General features: G+C 43.0%; 3 protein-coding genes across 3 annotated transcripts; 2 read left to right on the forward strand and 1 right to left on the reverse strand.

Moving 5' to 3' along the window:
- Window positions 1-833: 833 nt before the first annotated feature.
- LOC119223038 (HLA class II histocompatibility antigen, DP alpha 1 chain-like) lies at window positions 834-2800 on the forward strand. The gene is made up of 4 exons (XM_037480129.2): window positions 834-930; window positions 1274-1519; window positions 2001-2285; window positions 2375-2800. The coding sequence occupies exons 1-4, from the start codon at window positions 864-866 to the stop codon at window positions 2494-2496; spliced, it is 720 nt and encodes a 239-aa protein (XP_037336026.2). The 5' UTR covers window positions 834-863; the 3' UTR covers window positions 2497-2800.
- Window positions 2801-3908: 1108 nt separating this feature from the next.
- LOC119221802 (H-2 class II histocompatibility antigen, E-S beta chain-like) lies at window positions 3909-6568 on the forward strand. The gene is made up of 6 exons (XM_062558276.1): window positions 3909-4029; window positions 4207-4479; window positions 4943-5156; window positions 5311-5378; window positions 5461-5574; window positions 5702-6568. Exons 1-6 carry the CDS (start codon window positions 3975-3977, stop codon window positions 5719-5721), a joined length of 744 nt encoding a protein of 247 aa, XP_062414260.1. The 5' UTR covers window positions 3909-3974; the 3' UTR covers window positions 5722-6568.
- A 1914-nt stretch (window positions 6569-8482) lies between these two features.
- Window positions 8483-13602, reverse strand: LOC119223006 (uncharacterized). Its single transcript, XM_037480062.2, has 10 exons — window positions 13451-13602; window positions 12711-12758; window positions 12286-12389; window positions 11655-11790; window positions 10833-10862; window positions 10075-10154; window positions 9912-9999; window positions 9679-9789; window positions 9268-9423; window positions 8483-8887 (listed from the first exon to the last, which is right to left on the reverse strand). Exons 1-10 carry the CDS (start codon window positions 13482-13484, stop codon window positions 8715-8717), a joined length of 960 nt encoding a protein of 319 aa, XP_037335959.2. The 5' UTR covers window positions 13485-13602; the 3' UTR covers window positions 8483-8714.
- Window positions 13603-15581: the final 1979 nt, after the last annotated feature.

Below are 15581 nucleotides of genomic sequence, written 5' to 3' on the forward strand. Positions count from 1 at the left end.
CGGTGGCAATTGCCGAAAAAAATGTCTGGACACACTGAAAAAGGATCGATTTTGGGCAATGTGAGCCTTTAACCAAAGACACACTTAGACATGTGTATATATATGCAACTATTTATTAAAATAAATTTAGTAATAATGTAGAAAAAACGAAAGTATTAAATAAGAGTATAAGAACTTAAGTGCTTGACTTTGTAACTTTTTACCTGTCTGTAACATTAGTTACAAAGGGGAGGACTGAGTAACTGTGATGTTTTAAATAGCTGTAAGATATCTGAGGGGCAGTAAAGTAAAGAGAACAATAATAAGATGTAATGGAGCACAGGTATGAGGCGAACAAACACATTTGGCTCTGGGCCAAATGTGTCTTTCTCTGTTTATTTCCGCTCAATAGACGGCAGAGAACCGTCCTCCTCTCACATCAGGGCAGGCAGCTCTTCTACAGGTGGCCTCCAAACCACCTCGATGTGTCTCTTATCAGTGTGAGACACTCCAGCTCAGTTCGTTTCCATGGCCACACCATCCCAGTTCATGACCTTCGATGAAACATCTTGAAGGGAACACCCTTTGATGGGGAGAATAGAGGGAACAAACCTTTAGAGAGACGGATGGGATGGAGATACAGTAACATACAAACGCACACCTACACACAGTTGATTATTGATTGACTTGTGAGTTCTGTCCTCATGTCTGAGTATTAGACATCATGTGAGCGCAGTGTTTCTTTACCTGCACACTGATGACATCACACCAGCTCTGCTCTCTCATTGGCTGACGAGGTAAAGGGCTCCGCTGCTGCTGGAGTTTCTCTCATTTCTCTTCATAGGGTTCAGAGTCTCAGTCTGGTTCTGGTCCACAAAGAGCTGATGAAGACCATGATGATGATGAAGATGATGCTCGTCCTCTCTGGTGTCTTCTGTGTCTCAGCTGACGGTGAGTTCCTGTCTCACTTTTCCACTCATGTTTCACTTCTGATGGTAAAAATACAACAAATAGACAACCTCTTTGTTTATTTACACACTAAATAACAAATAAACAGTCTCTTTGTTTACTAATAGTCTAAACAACAAATAAGCAGCCTCTTTGTTTATTTATAGACTAAACAACAAATAAACATCATATTTGTTTACTAACAGACAAAACCACAAATAAACAGCCTCTTTGTTTATTTACAGACTAAACCACAAATAAACAGCCTCTTTGTTTATTTACAGACTAAACAACAAATAAACAGCCTCTTTGTTTACTGACAGACTAAACAAATACATCTCTTCAGTTTTACATGAGGGCATCCGTGTCAGTGGCTGTTCTGACTCTGATGAAGAGTACATGTTCGGTGTGGATGGAGAAGAGATCTGGTACGTAGACCTCAAGCAGGGAAAAGGAGTCAAACATTTCCCCAGCTTTGGGGTTCCTGTGGACCTACCAGGAGCTTATGAAGTCGCTGTGGCTGATCTACAGTCCTGCAGAAATATCCTGAAAATGGATCGGGAAGCCTACAAGGACCTCCCACTGGAGCGAGGTGAAGACAAACACCTCATACTTGTTGATTTTAATGGGTCTTTAAAGTATTCTAACGTCTGACTTTCTGTTATTAAACTGTTTTATGTTACATGAGGTACAAACAGCATCATGGAATCATTTAATTGTGTTTACTTATTTCTGCATTTACACTTTAAACCAACCATCTTTTTAAGATATTTATTGTTGACTGTCGAGGTCCTCTTAACAGGACCAACAACTCATCACTCAGTGGCACACACCAGGGGTCCGTTTCAAGTAGGAGGTTTAACAAACTCTACTGTAAAGAAAAATAGCAACATTGGTGAGGCAGAGAATATTAGGTTGAGGTTCACAGGCTCGGTTGCCATAGCGACTGAGCGTGAGGTTTAGTTTCCTCCCTTTCTGAAACAGACAACCCAGAGTTTCTCTCATCTCAGGGTTAACAAACTTTGAGTTTCCACCTGACGCGCTTTTTAAACGGACCTCTGTTCTCTGTTCAGATCCTCCTTCCAGTCACATGATCTACCCCAAGGACGCCGTGGAACTGGGAGAGAACAACTTGCTCATCTGTCATGTGACTGGTTTCTTTCCTGCTCCAGTGACGTTCTCCTGGACAAAGAACCAGGAGAACGTCACTGAGGGAACCAGCAGGAACCTTCCCTTCCCCAACAAGGATGGAACCTACAACCAGTTCTCCACCCTTGAGTTCACCCCAAAGCTGGAAGACATCTACAGCTGCAGGGTGGAACATCTGGCCCTGAACCATCCACTGGTCAAGTTCTATGGTGAGAAACAACTCACTTCTGTCTCCACATGTGGAAGCTGAGCTTCATCTCTCCAGATGTGGAGCTCATTGTGTCTTTTCTGTCTCCAGATGTGAAGGTGTCTCAGCCCAGCGTTGGACCAGCGGTCTTCTGTGGAGTCGGTCTGACTGTTGGTCTCCTCGGAGTGGCTGCTGGAACCTTCTTCCTCATCAAAGGAAACGAGTGCAGATGATTGGGTTGATGAACTTCATCGTACAGGCGTCTCATCTTCATCGTCTTCATCATCTAATCCAGTCTAATTAATGTTGTTAATGATCTCTGATTCTTGTTGAATTATTGAATATATCTTCCGCTCTTATTTTGAAATAACGACAGTGTAGAGATGATCTAAATTTTATTGTTTTCACATTCTTGACTTCTGTTTCTTGCAATAATGAACTCTAAAATAAGAAGTTAGACCAGTTGACCTTTGACCTCTGCTTCTGTCTCAGCAGCTTTTAACGGTTTAAAAACATGTGTTGAAACTATAAGAACTAAATTTAGAATTTATTTCCTGCTGGAGATCATTTATAGACAAATATGGTGTATTTTATTGTGTAATTATGAATGAAATTAATAAATAAACATAAATAAATTGACTCAGCTGTTTATTAAATGTATTAAGTTCCTTTTATTTATCTTCAGTTTTTGTAGGAGTGATTTAACTGGACCCATTTAGCTTGCAGACATAGTTATGCTAAGCTAAGCTACTAAAATGAAAGCCGTTTCCTAAATGAACAGTTTCTTTATTATTTCCATCAAGGGAAGAAATGACAATAACTTTGTGTGTGTAGGATAATTGTAGATTTTATTGTTGCATAAGGATATTTTTCAGCTGATTTAATATATTATTATTATTATTATTTTGATAAGGAAAATAATCTGCAGCACTCTCTGAACGAAGGTCACACACACATACATATATAAATGATGTTACTTTATTAATGCAGAAATACAGTCAACACAAGAAATCATAATTTTATCATTCATGAAGTCAGCTCGGAAATTTGCAGTTTTATTAAAGATAATTGTTAAATGTATGATGTATAAATATCTTTATTTGTATAAATGTATGTATATTAAACAATCAGAATATGATTATGTTTTATTGAGATTCTGTAACTTTATCATTTTAGAAATGTTGACGCCACTGAATGATAAATATATATAAAATAAAAGTAAATGATTCATGATAAATGATCAATAACGGCTTGATTCAGGTTAAAGGTTTTTATTGTCATTGTTGAAGTCATTATAGTCAACCAGTAGCAGCGAATAATAGTAAACAATGTACAAGATAAAGATACATTATTAGATGAACGCACATCTACAGACAAGACATGAAATATAACAATATTTAATTGTAGTACCAATAATAACAATAATCATAATAATAATGTTAATACAACAGTATAATATTACAAATCATCACAATATAATAATGATCATAATATTCCTAATCACTATATTTATAACATAATATGTCATTAACAATAATACTAGCATGACATAATATTAGTATTATAACAGATATGCTACTGATACTCTGCTGATGTCGTCTGCCTGGTAACAGCCTGTTACAGGTGAGGACGCAGGTCATGTGACCTGTGCTCTGCTTTTTACAGCAGCTCTCAGCGACTCTTTGTCAGTTTGTCCAGTGAACACAGCGACATGGCTCCATCCTTCCTCAGCGTCTCCCTCCTCTTCATCGGCCTCCACGCAGCAGGTAGGGTCATTACTCTGACCACTGATCAATAAACTCATCAATTCAAAGTTTGTTGATCAATACACTGATCAATACACTGGTTATGGACTGATCAATATACCGTACATCAATACCGTTGATTTATAGACTGATCAGTAATCAATAACACAGTGTTCAGTGATGGTATCTGCTCTTCAGATGGATACATGGAGGCTGTGATGGATCGTTGTCTCTTTAACTCCACGGAGCTGAAGGACATCGAGTTGATCAGGTCTCACTACTTCAACAAGTTAGAATACGCCAGGTTCAGCAGCTCAGTGGGGAAGTTTGTTGGCTTCACTGAACAAGGACAGAAGAAAGCTGAAGACTGGAACAACGAGGCTTCATATCTGTCTAGTATGAGAGCTTCGAAGGAGATCATCTGTCAACACTACAGCAAGATCGCTTATAACAATGTTCTGACTAAGTCAGGTGAGTTAGAGCAACATTATTGTTATTACATAGTTATCATTGTGATGGTTATTATCATCATTATTTGTCATTATTATTATGTCATTATATTATTATCATATAATGATCATGTCAAAAAACATTGACTAAACGTTCACACCAGACTAAAGTCTTTCACCACCTTGTGGTGATGTTCTGCTACTATAGCTAATACTAATATTACTACTTATTCATGTGCTCATTACTCATTCAACCTTAGAACCACATCTACATGTTCTGTGACTCTGAGGAAGACATTTCCTATGAAATGAAAAGTTTAAAAATGATTAAATCAGGAATATTAAAAAGTAATTTAGTAAAATGAAATGTGAAAGTCTGACTTAAATCAGACCAAATAAATAAAGTGTGGTTTATTTAACGAGTTTATCTCTGAATCGCAAGTACTAATACACTCATTGAACCACATCTCATACGTTGTCTCCAGCTGAACCCTACGTCACGCTGCACTCTGAGACCCCCCCTGGTGATGGACCTTCATCCATGTTGGTCTGCAGCGTCTATGACTTCTACCCCCAGACCATCATAGTGAGGTGGACCAGAGACGGACAGCCAGAGACCACCGGGGTCACTTCCACCGACGAGCTGGCAGACGGGGATTGGTACTACCAGACCCACTCCCACCTGGAGTACACGCCCAGGTGAGTCCACCTTCATGTCCAGTTGGTCCAGGTCCAGCTAGCTTCAGCTCGATAGGTTCAGTTTAGCTTCAGATCCAGATCCAGTTGGTCCAGGTTTAGGTCTAGGTCCAGGTTTATGAAGATAACCACTGATGTGCTGTTTGTGTGTCAGCAGGTCTGGAGAGAAGATTGCATGTGTGGTGGAGCACATGAGTCTGAGTAAACCTCTGGTTACCAACTGGGGTAAGTACCTGTCTGTCTGCGTACCTGTCTGTCTGCTTCTTCACCTGTCTCTCTGCTAACCCGTCTTCGTGTCTGTCCTCAGACCCGTCCATGCCCGAGTCTGAGAGGAACAAGGTGGCCATCGGAGCATCAGGACTGATCCTGGGTCTGACTTTGTCTCTGGCTGGATTCATCTACTACAAGAAGAAATCCAGAGGTCAGAACTGAGCTAACATGTTCACTGATGGTTCAGATTAGTGCAGAATATAAGGGGTGTCCTTCAGCAGGTCCACCAGTCTGGACCTGGTTCACCTGCTCCCTTTGACACATGTCTTGTGTTTCAGACCGGTTCAGTCTGGTTTAAATGGTCAGGTATCTGCATTTAATGCTGATCCTGGTTCCCAGTCACTGAACCCCAGGTCCTAGTCTTGGATCTGGTCCTGCTGCTCGTCAGATGGAAGGAAAAGATGGTCTGGATCGACATCTGGACTTGTATACCTGCAAGCCTAAATGCAAGACTGGATCGGTGATGGATCCGTTTCTGGTGCTTCACAGCTGGATGTGGACTCTGCTTCTTCTACGTGTGATTCACAGCTTTTCTGTGTGAAATCAATATAAACATTACATTACATGCCATTTAGCTGACGCTGTGCATTTCAACCATAAGGATACAGACACAAATCAACAAGAATCAGAAGAGCCAATCTACAATTTGCTATAGATAAGAGCCATTAAAAGTACAATTTAAGTGCTACAATTTGTTAGAGTAAATTACTAAACAACTCTGCTTTAAATCAGATGTAGTCCAGTTATCTGAATGCATTGGGGCTCGTAGATTATGTGACTGTTAGATTCATATATTTTTACTGGAGTGAAAAGTTTTCTAAACACAATAAACCATCAGACAACTGTGTGTTGTAACTGAAGAAGTATCACGAGTATATATGTATAAGTTACTATGAATATGAAACACCAGACAGAACCCTGATGGTTCTAAAAGATTCTTTAAAAGCCAGTGTGGTTCCTGTAGAACCCTCAACAACTAGAGACATTTTATCTGTTGGATAGTCGGTTTTACATGTTTTTCATGTGGTTCTTTTGGAAATAAAAGGTTGATACTCGTATACTTTAGTATATTTTCTGTCTAGTAGAAGTACTTATACTTAGATACTTAGAAAAAATCCTCTGTTTTTAACCAAAAAATTACAATCAAATCCCTTCAGTTAAATATCCATTTTGTTTAATTTATTTTTAGCTCATTCTATTTAAATTTTTATATTTCTGTTTTACATATTTATTACTGCCATATTTTAACCCTCTTATCTGTATTCTTTTCATTTTAAATATAAAGTAAATAAAAAGTAAATAGATGAAAACGCTTATATGTAAATTCATTAAATTGTTAAACTTTTAAAGGTTTGTTTCTCTTCCTTATTTACTGAGTAAGTGGAGGGTGGAGGCCTTCCTCATGTTACATTCTCCTTGAGTCCTGACTACATTCTAGGCATTTGAACTATGGCTGGATTTAAATTTGCTTATGAAGTGTCAAGATCCGAGTGAAATGATACGTAAGTAGTGTAAGTGGCGCCATGATAAGAGCTGTTTGAATTATCTAACGCTAAGGAGAGTCCTTCCTGGGCTCCATCATCACCCAGGACCTCAACAAATTTAATGATGGCATGATTCTGTCTCCCAGCCAGAAAAACATCCTTGAATTTGGTTTAGTCGATTCCATAAAAGTGTACGAATTGATAGTTAGTTCTGGCCTGTTTTTCCTACCTACGGGTGAGCTAAAAAACAACAGGATCGTCAGTTTGTTGACAGTCACAACACCAACGTGGTCTGTCACTTTATAATACAGGTAGATGAGGGCGCTGCTTCTTGGGATGACGGTAGCTGCAGCAAGGCGGCTGCTCCTCCTCGGAAACTCCTCCTGTCCGGCAGCAGGCAGTAACACGTTAGCTCTTGCGCAACTGTTCTCCCATTCTCCCATTTCTGTGCTTTTGCAATTCTTTCAAGTTCATTTCAGATTTTCTCATTTCTGTATTTTCAGCATTTTTTTAAAATTAATTTCAGCTTCTCCTAATTCTATTCTTTCAGCAATGTTTAGAATTAATTTAAGCTTTTTTCATTTCTGTATTTTATGCAATGAAATTAGCTTTCAGCATTCCAACACATTTTCAGCAGGAAATGCTTTTTCTAGTTTTGTCTGTCGTTTTATTTTCAATCTCCCCGCATCCCGTCTCCTGTGGTTGGACTTCCTGCTGCTTTGCTTTTCCTCCTATAGTTGTGTTGTTGCTTTACTATTGTCTCCAGTATCGCTGAGTAAAGCCAATAGACCTTATATGAGTTTGAACATCTGATGTATCATCTTTGCCGTACCGTATGCCAACGTACTCCACGTCACTACGTTGTGCAAATATTAGTGTTGGTGTGGATGTGCGGTTTCTCACAGGGGTTGTTGTTGTTCTATTAGGGGGGATTCCCATGTGCACAATATATTACAATAAAACAGATAAGAACGGTAGCATATTTTATCAATGCGGTGAGTTTGAAGCTGCAGCTCAGGTTAAATCCTTGGAGATGCGTGTGCGAAGTTCACAGCTGTTCTGAGAACTGGGAAGTTACAGATTAAAATCGTACACACATCGAAGGGATAAATAAAATGAACCGGAAGTTTGGAGATACTTTGATCCATTTTTTCCGACTTAACGACAGAAGAGAGGATGTCTTCAAAGATCTAAAGTGGAAAGACCCGAAAGTTGATCCCTCCAAACTGTGTCAGATGTTGCGTTAACAGAAAAGAAAAATCACAGCTATATTTAAGATGAGATAATGTATTTAACTCAAAGTGCATTGTTTAATTTGTCTATATTCCATTTTGTTGTTTACTTCTCACATCAATGCAACGCTTCAACAGCATTTTGGAAAAACACATGTCCTTGAACGCAACAACAGTGCGATCCAACGTTAAAGGGAAGTGGAAACGTTTGGAGTCTTCTCACCGTGTTCGTCTGCAGGTTTCCACGTGAGAACTTCTTCAGTACACATCCCATTACTCTTTACTTTGTCGGATACTTTGAGTGGGAAGAGGTCCCCAAACACCGGTCCGCAGGCCGAGCCCCAGAGGAAGAAACGACTTATACCTTTCATTTTATTATTTGTTTCTGAAAAATATTTTATTTTGATAAATGACCAAATTCTCTCTCATCCACACAACCTTGTTCGTCTCGACACATTCGCCAGGTGTCGTCCTCCGGGTACTCCGAGCTTACGACACTCACACAAGAGATGCAACGCACACCTTTTCACCGGCAAATATAAGACTGATGGATTACACACGCAGTGGCGAGGTCTTCACTGGATGTGCAAAGATATGGAAGAAGATGAGGATGATGAGGAGGAGGAGAAGGAGAAAGGAGTGAAGGGGAGGACAGAGGCAGGAGCTTGAGGGGGGGTGAGGAGCTGATGGCACAGCGCCGCCTCGTCGAGGTTGATTTCAACAAACGGGTCCCGGGAGCAGACGGCCGCTGGAGAAGACGGAGAAGGGCAGGACATTTAGGATACAATAAGATGTTTCTGACATATAGGGCGATGGTGGCGCATGGAGTAGTGCAGCGCGCTGGGGGCTGCAAATGACATCTAGTGTAAAATCTGCCTGTTGACTTAGCTTAGCTGCATCCAAGCTCACCATTTAAAAAGGCTCCACTGGATCCTTGTTTTGTGTGTTTGCATACAGTTGTGTTGTTTCTTTACTATTGTCTCCAGTATCGCTGTGTAAAGCCTTTGGAGCTTATAAATGTTTGAACACCTGATGCATCATCTGTGCCGTACCGTATGCCAACGTACTCCACGTTACTCGGGTACGTTGGGCAAATATTAGTGTTGGTGTGGATGTGCGGTTCCTCACAGGGGTTGTTGTTGTTCTCGTTCTGCTGCTCCTCCTCAACAGCATCGAAGAAGAGGTTGGTACAGCCCACTAGGCTGCCCAGCGAGGGGCCGGGGTCACCGGGGTCGGCGGTGGGCGGGGTCTGCGGCCCGCTGGCGTCCGGCGCTTCTGGTGGGACTGGACGGACGGAGGAAGCAGAGGAAGAGAAGGAGGTTGAGGAGAGGATGGCGATGACAGAGGACTCAAATGCACTTTTTACTTCATGCAAGTTATTCTGGTCGTCAAGACAACGTCTCCGCCACTTCGGTCACCTTCCGACCTGCATCTCCCCCCCGTCAAAGTCGTGAACTATTTAAAAAAGAGCTCGGTGGCCAAACGTTCGGCACGACGTTAATGACCCTATCCCTAACCCCCTAACCGCTCGAGATGTACCGCTCTCTCCGTTGGCGCGCGGCTCCTCCTCCGCCCGCCGGGTCGAGCCGTTGGACACAGTGGGAGACGGGAGGTAGCTGCAGGCGGTCACCACGCTGGCAGGCTTTCGATCTGAGACACGACACACACACACACACACACACACACACACACACGCACGCACGCAAGGTATGATCAGGTTTGATCGCACACTGTGCAGCTGTCAAAGAAAACCGAGGACACACTCAACGCACCCAGGTCGTCCAGGCGAACTCGCTCAAAGGTGCCGACGGGTTGGTTGGGACGGCTGGCGGGAGCCGAATGGAGGTCGAAGGAGTACGTCTGGACAAACGGACGGTAAACGGCGTCAGGTGAGGGAGGTCATTCGTGTGGAATGAGGGGGAGAGCGAGGCTTACCTGGGCCGCTCTCCTGAGGAAGTAGAGGATCAGAGACAGAACAATGATCACCAGGATGATCAACGTGAGGACCACGTAACCTGCAGGAGACGCACTGTTTTAGAACATCTACGGCGCGAGAGGCTTGTTACAGTCAATCCGTCAGGAGAATGAAATGTAAGTGGCACGAGAGAAAAGTCCCTTTAAATGAAATTGTTTTCATAAAATAAGCTTTTACATCATTAAATACATTCCCAAAATGTCAACAAATAATTGTTAAAATAATTGTGATTTGGGTTTTCATGACATTCATTATTTAAAAAGTTATTGTTGAATTTATTTATTTCATTGTTTTGTTTTTTATTTATACTTGTGTTTTAAGTCACAATTACAAGACGAAATGATCTATTTATATAAGAATGGTCTTCTTTTATATGAAGGTAGATTTGTGTCTTTATTATGCAAACAAAAAAATGTTTTGAGAGCAAAAACATTAGTTTCATAAGGAAGACTAACAAATAATTAATTCTCAGTTCCCATATTTTTACTTAAAAACTTTATTTTTGCTTGCAATGCAAGATTATTTTTTGTTTGCATAATGAAGACACAAATCTACCTTCATAGTTTTACACCTTTATTATTACACCTTTTATTCAATGATCCGTGTGACGGTCTTTGTGGCAGCAGTGTCAGTAGAGGGTGGAAGGATAAACAGAATGAATGCTTTAATACATGAATAATACAAAAGGTAATACAACACAATAGCACAATATCCTTACCCCAGGAAGAAGGAGTTCCCACTTTAGTTCCTGAAAGAAAGAGACGTGTGGTTAAAGGTCAATAAATCGCTTCAAACAGACACACACGTGCTGTCCGGTTACGACACCTTGTGGACACAAGAAATATGAAATAATAGACCGACTGAATAATGTTCCCAGAGGCCGAGGCCATATCTTCAAATATCTGCTTTTATCTGACCAACAATCCCAAACCCAAAGATATTCAGTTTATCAACATATATGACAAAGAAAAGCATCAAATCCTCTACTTAAATGATCAAATCCAACCTGAATTCTCATCCACTCATCCTCATAATCACAGAAAAACTGGATTTCAAACTAAATTCTTAATAAAAATGCGCTGTGTGCATTAGTCGGAGTGAGTGTTGTGTGGCTGTCGGTCAGCAGTAGTACACTCAGGAAGAAGCAGGAGGGTGCAGCGACCTACCTGAAGGTACCTGGAGCTACCAGAAAGATACCTGGAGACACCTGGAGCTACCAGAAAGATACCTGGAGACACCTGGAGCTACCAGAAAGAAACCTGGAGACACCTGGAGCTACCAGAAAGAAACCTGGAGACACCTGGAGCTACCAGAAAGAAACCTGGAGACACCTGGAGCTACCAGAAAGAAACCTGGAGACACCTGGAGCTACCAGAAAGAAACCTGGAGACACCTGGAGCTACCAGAAAGAAACCTGGAGACACCTGGAGCTACCAGAAAGAAACCTGGAGACACCTGGAGCTACCAGAAAGAAACCTGGAGTTCCATGGAGCTACCAGCGAGCCACCTGCAAGCTACCAACCAGATACCAGCAAGCTACCTGGAGCTGTTGAGGTGTTGTCCAACGAGGTTCTGGTTATTGCCAGTGTTCCACCATCACGGAGTCCAATCGTGTTGCTGACGGAGCTCAGCGCTGCTGTCGTCCTGTCAGTAACCTTTGCTCCTCCTTCCAGAGTCTGTAGAAGATGATTAAAGCGGATGAAGTGGCGCCACGTACAGGAGTAACAGTCGCCACAGCGTGCTGTTAAAATCCAGCAGTACAACCTACTGTAGACATGTATACATGATTTACAATTTATCAGACTTGATAAACGTTATCTGCTGTTGATATTGAGTATTCATCCTTAATAGAACATCATAATTCATTTGTAAATTATATGTTATATAATTAATCTAACTCAAAGGAATTAAACCAGGTCAGTTAAATGTAATGAAGTCAAAATGTACGTGGGAAGTATTGGAAAGTGGAAAAACTCCATTTAAGTTCTCCATCACGTTTCTCAGTTCTTGTATGTTTTTAAAGGAAGCTGTTGGTATATTCTTGTGCGCTTTGTTTTTAACTCCAGAAACCAACTGTCTCTTTTTAAGTCTTACGGTTGAAATTTCCAATAACACCTGCTATCAATGTATGTCAATGCTTTTGAGCCCTGTTTGATGTAGACAACCGTTACCGTGGGGACGGTTGCGAGCGAGTCCGTTTGATTGGCTGATGTTTGACCCGGAGTCGCCGTGAGGCCGGTGGTCTTCAACGAGGCGCTCGTGGCGTTCTGAGTGACTGTGAGAGACGTGAGAGACCACAGAGTCAGCAGAGGCAGGAAGTGGTGCAACGTGACTCAGACACGCTCGGAGCGACACCTTCACACGTGAGGACCAGAGGCCTGGCAGGTTCCCCGTGGTCTTTGGGCCTCGCCAACCTGGCTGTCTGCGCGCCTCCGTCCTGTTTTATTGCCGTCGCCATCTTGGCGAGGATGGAGCCACGTGAGCTAACGCTAGCGTCGCTCTTCAGCACCAGAGAGACTTGTGTGTCTCCTCTTAATGAAGTTCTATTGCATGAGTAAACGTGACCACACAGTCATTGTGAACAATTCCACATCACCTGCAGAAGTTCCGTTTTGTCCTCTGGAAATTGAAGAAATCGATAAAACTGAAACGTAAAGAGAGAGAGAACGATGATGATGGAGAAACATAAAATTAAATTGTTGTTGTTGCAGCTCACATGTGATGTGTGAATAAATAACCAAAACAGAACAAAGAAAGGATATATTTACACCTCATTTGATCTTCTGTTACCTCCGACCTTTGACCTCTGCTTGGTCACACTGGAGATTACTACTTACATTTTTTGGTTCATTGAACATTTTAACACTTAATGCCATTCTCCACATTTAATGACCGTCCTTCTGCAGTTGAATGTATGAATTAAAGACACCTTGACGCCTCCTATCGCTTCGAAACATTAGTCGATAACTTTCATGTTTTTTTTATAAATGAGGCGGAGATATTAAAGACAAATCATGGTGTAAAACTGACATAACTGACTTTCTAATTTCCTGAAAATCTGCTTCTCGTCAATCTGGAGTCGGCGCTCACATCAAAGCTTCGGTGTGCTCGTTACTTCCTGCTTATGTCGACTGTTCTTCAGACCTTGAGTGAACCTTGAAGTGCATTTGAGCCTAAATCAGTTTGGATTTTTACTGTGCGACTGAGCGATCCGCAAATGACTTCATTTTTAATCTCTAAACCACAGCCTTTTTTTTTTTTCACCCGAAAGAGGCGCCAAAAGACGAAGAGACGAAGGGCCGAGCTGGAGATGTGAGGTGAAGCCCCTCGACTCACCGAGAAAGACCAGCAGAGTCCTCCAGTTGTTCATGGCGGCGGATCCTCTCTCTGGAAATATCTCCTAAAAGGCGCTGGATGATCCTCGGCCAGGCACTCTTCCTCTTCCTCTTCCTCTTGTGCTTTGTGATCTCTCTCTCTCTCTCTCTCTCTCTCGCTCTCGGCCCCCCGCCCCCCTCCTCTCTTATTGTGCCTGTCATTCCACCTACGATCACACTTTTGCCTCCCTCCCTCTTCTTCTAGTATGTGTACAGAAAGCAGTAGTTCTACTATCCCCCCCGTCCCCCGGCGTGGTGAAGACCGCCGGGTGGAGGTCGGGTGGAGGTCGGGGGGGGGGGGGCAGATGAGAAGAACAAACGCACGACTTTCATGCAGGAGACTCGCTTGACTTCACGTAACCTTTTGGATTGAGGGCTGCGTTGTCCTCTCTCTGACCCTTGAAGGCCTGGCTCAGGGCTGCAGATGGAGGAGCTCCTGAGGCCTCCTGAGAGGAACATCTAGAACCCGCCGCTGACCCTCCACCCGGCCCCCAATGATGGGCAGACCGTGAGCTCCACAGAGACACCCAGTTGTTGGGTGTGCAATCATGTGACCTTCAACCACCTTTGGGACAACACGGGGCAGAAGAGCTGGAAGCTTCATGCATCTAGAATTCTGTTCTGATGTTCCACATACTTTCTTCTTGCTTCTTCTTGTGTCTGCCTCTACTGCATTTTATTACCCCCCCAAGCCCCCCCCCACCCTAACCTTTCCTTTCTACACCCCCCCCTCCCCCTCCCTGTCTCACCACGTAGACCCACCCTCATTCTCTCTCTCTCTCTCTCTCTCTATGACTCTCTCTCCAACGCTCATGTTCATGTTTCGGTTTCCGTCAGTATTCAGGAACTGAGAGATCAACCGCATCGACACAGGATGCTCGCTCTGTTTTTCAGTAGCTGCTGCCTCCGTCACGCAGAACCCACAACGCTCGGCACCTCGCACGCCAGCCGAGGGCACGTTTATTTACTCTGGTGACAACCAGCTCTGGGAGCTTTTTAAGGATCTTTGAATTCTCCACAGGTTGAAACATCTTTGGATCCCACATACGAGAATGCTTTAAAAACAATAGCAATAAAATCAACATTCAAAATTGATTTTAAGTTTTCGAACAAACAAACAAATAAAATCCACAATATAACAGAAGCTTTATTGTTACTAATTATATCATTTATTCTATGAAATGAACCCATGCGCTGGCTGCATGAGGAGCTTCGTGGTAACGATGGATTCACTGTTGTCACAGAAAATGTGGATTTAGAACACGAGTGACAGGAACACCGCCCAGAGCGAGTGGTGCAGGCGGAGGGGGTGGAGGTTCGCTGTGGAGGTGCTGCTCGCATCTGCAGGTGTGACAGAAGAGGACAGGCGAGACGTTTAAATGTCCGTCAACCGTTTTAAGGTGTCCTCGTTGTTTCGGGGGCAGCGTACCCGTGGGCCGGGGGCCGCCGCTCGGGCTCAGCCAGAGCGGGAGGCCGCCGGGTATGATGAGGTCGTAGTACGGAGGCTCCATGTGGCCTGACTCGCCGTAGCCTGACTCGCCGTAGCCTGACTCGTTGTAGCCTGACTCGTTGTAGCCCGATGGCTCCCTCGCGTCGTCTTCATCGTCCACCGGGACGTCTGCACCGCCTGCAGGAGAGCGAGCACGACTTCAAAGCGGAAATAACACACAAACCTTCTGTCCTTGAGAACCCTGAACAGAAGATGCGGTTCCTTAGCAACGGTTGTCAGGCGGGATAAGCAACGACGTTGTTTGTGTGTTCAGGGGAAACATTTGAGATCAAAGATAAAGACGAACTGAGAATTTTGTTTTGTTTTCAAGGAAACAAAATAAGAACATTGCTAAACTTGACAACTTAAAGCCAGTTTTTCTCTGAATTACCGTCACTGGTTACTGGTTACAGGTCACTAGTTACTGGTTACTGGTTACAGGTCACTGGTTACTGGTCACTGGTTACAGGTCACTAGTCACTGGTTACTGGTTACAGGTCACTAGTTACTAGTCACTGGTCACTGGTTACTGGTTACAGGTCACTAGTCACTGGTTACTGGCTACAGGTCACTAGTTACTAGTCACTGGTTACTGGTCACTGGT

This window comes from Pungitius pungitius, chromosome 1 (assembly GCF_949316345.1).
Source record: "Pungitius pungitius chromosome 1, fPunPun2.1, whole genome shotgun sequence".
Lineage (NCBI taxonomy): Eukaryota > Metazoa > Chordata > Actinopteri > Perciformes > Gasterosteidae > Pungitius > Pungitius pungitius.

Excerpts from the sequence above, each read along its gene's own strand:
- LOC119223006 (XM_037480062.2), bottom strand. The coding sequence starts at position 13,484 with ATGAACAACTGGAGGACTCTGCTGGTCTTTCTCG. Across the intron at positions 12,390-12,710 it reads ACAAAACGGAACTTCTGCAG|TCACTCAGAACGCCACGAGC; the intron begins GTGATGTGGAAT and ends CGTCTCTCACAG. Across the intron at positions 8,888-9,267 it reads CGAGAACAACAACAACCCCT|CGGCCGTCTGCTCCCGGGAC; the intron begins GTGAGGAACCGC and ends CGTCTTCTCCAG.
- LOC119223038 (XM_037480129.2), top strand. The coding sequence starts at position 864 with ATGAAGACCATGATGATGATGAAGATGATGCTCGTCCTCTCTGGTGTC. Across the intron at positions 931-1,273 it reads CTTCTGTGTCTCAGCTGACG|TTTTACATGAGGGCATCCGT; the intron begins GTGAGTTCCTGT and ends ACATCTCTTCAG. Across the intron at positions 2,286-2,374 it reads TCCACTGGTCAAGTTCTATG|ATGTGAAGGTGTCTCAGCCC; the intron begins GTGAGAAACAAC and ends TTCTGTCTCCAG.
- LOC119221802 (XM_062558276.1), top strand. The coding sequence starts at position 3,975 with ATGGCTCCATCCTTCCTCAGCGTCTCCCTCCTCTTCATCGGCCTCCAC. Across the intron at positions 4,030-4,206 it reads CATCGGCCTCCACGCAGCAG|ATGGATACATGGAGGCTGTG; the intron begins GTAGGGTCATTA and ends TCTGCTCTTCAG. Across the intron at positions 5,575-5,701 it reads CTACAAGAAGAAATCCAGAG|ACCGGTTCAGTCTGGTTTAA; the intron begins GTCAGAACTGAG and ends CTTGTGTTTCAG.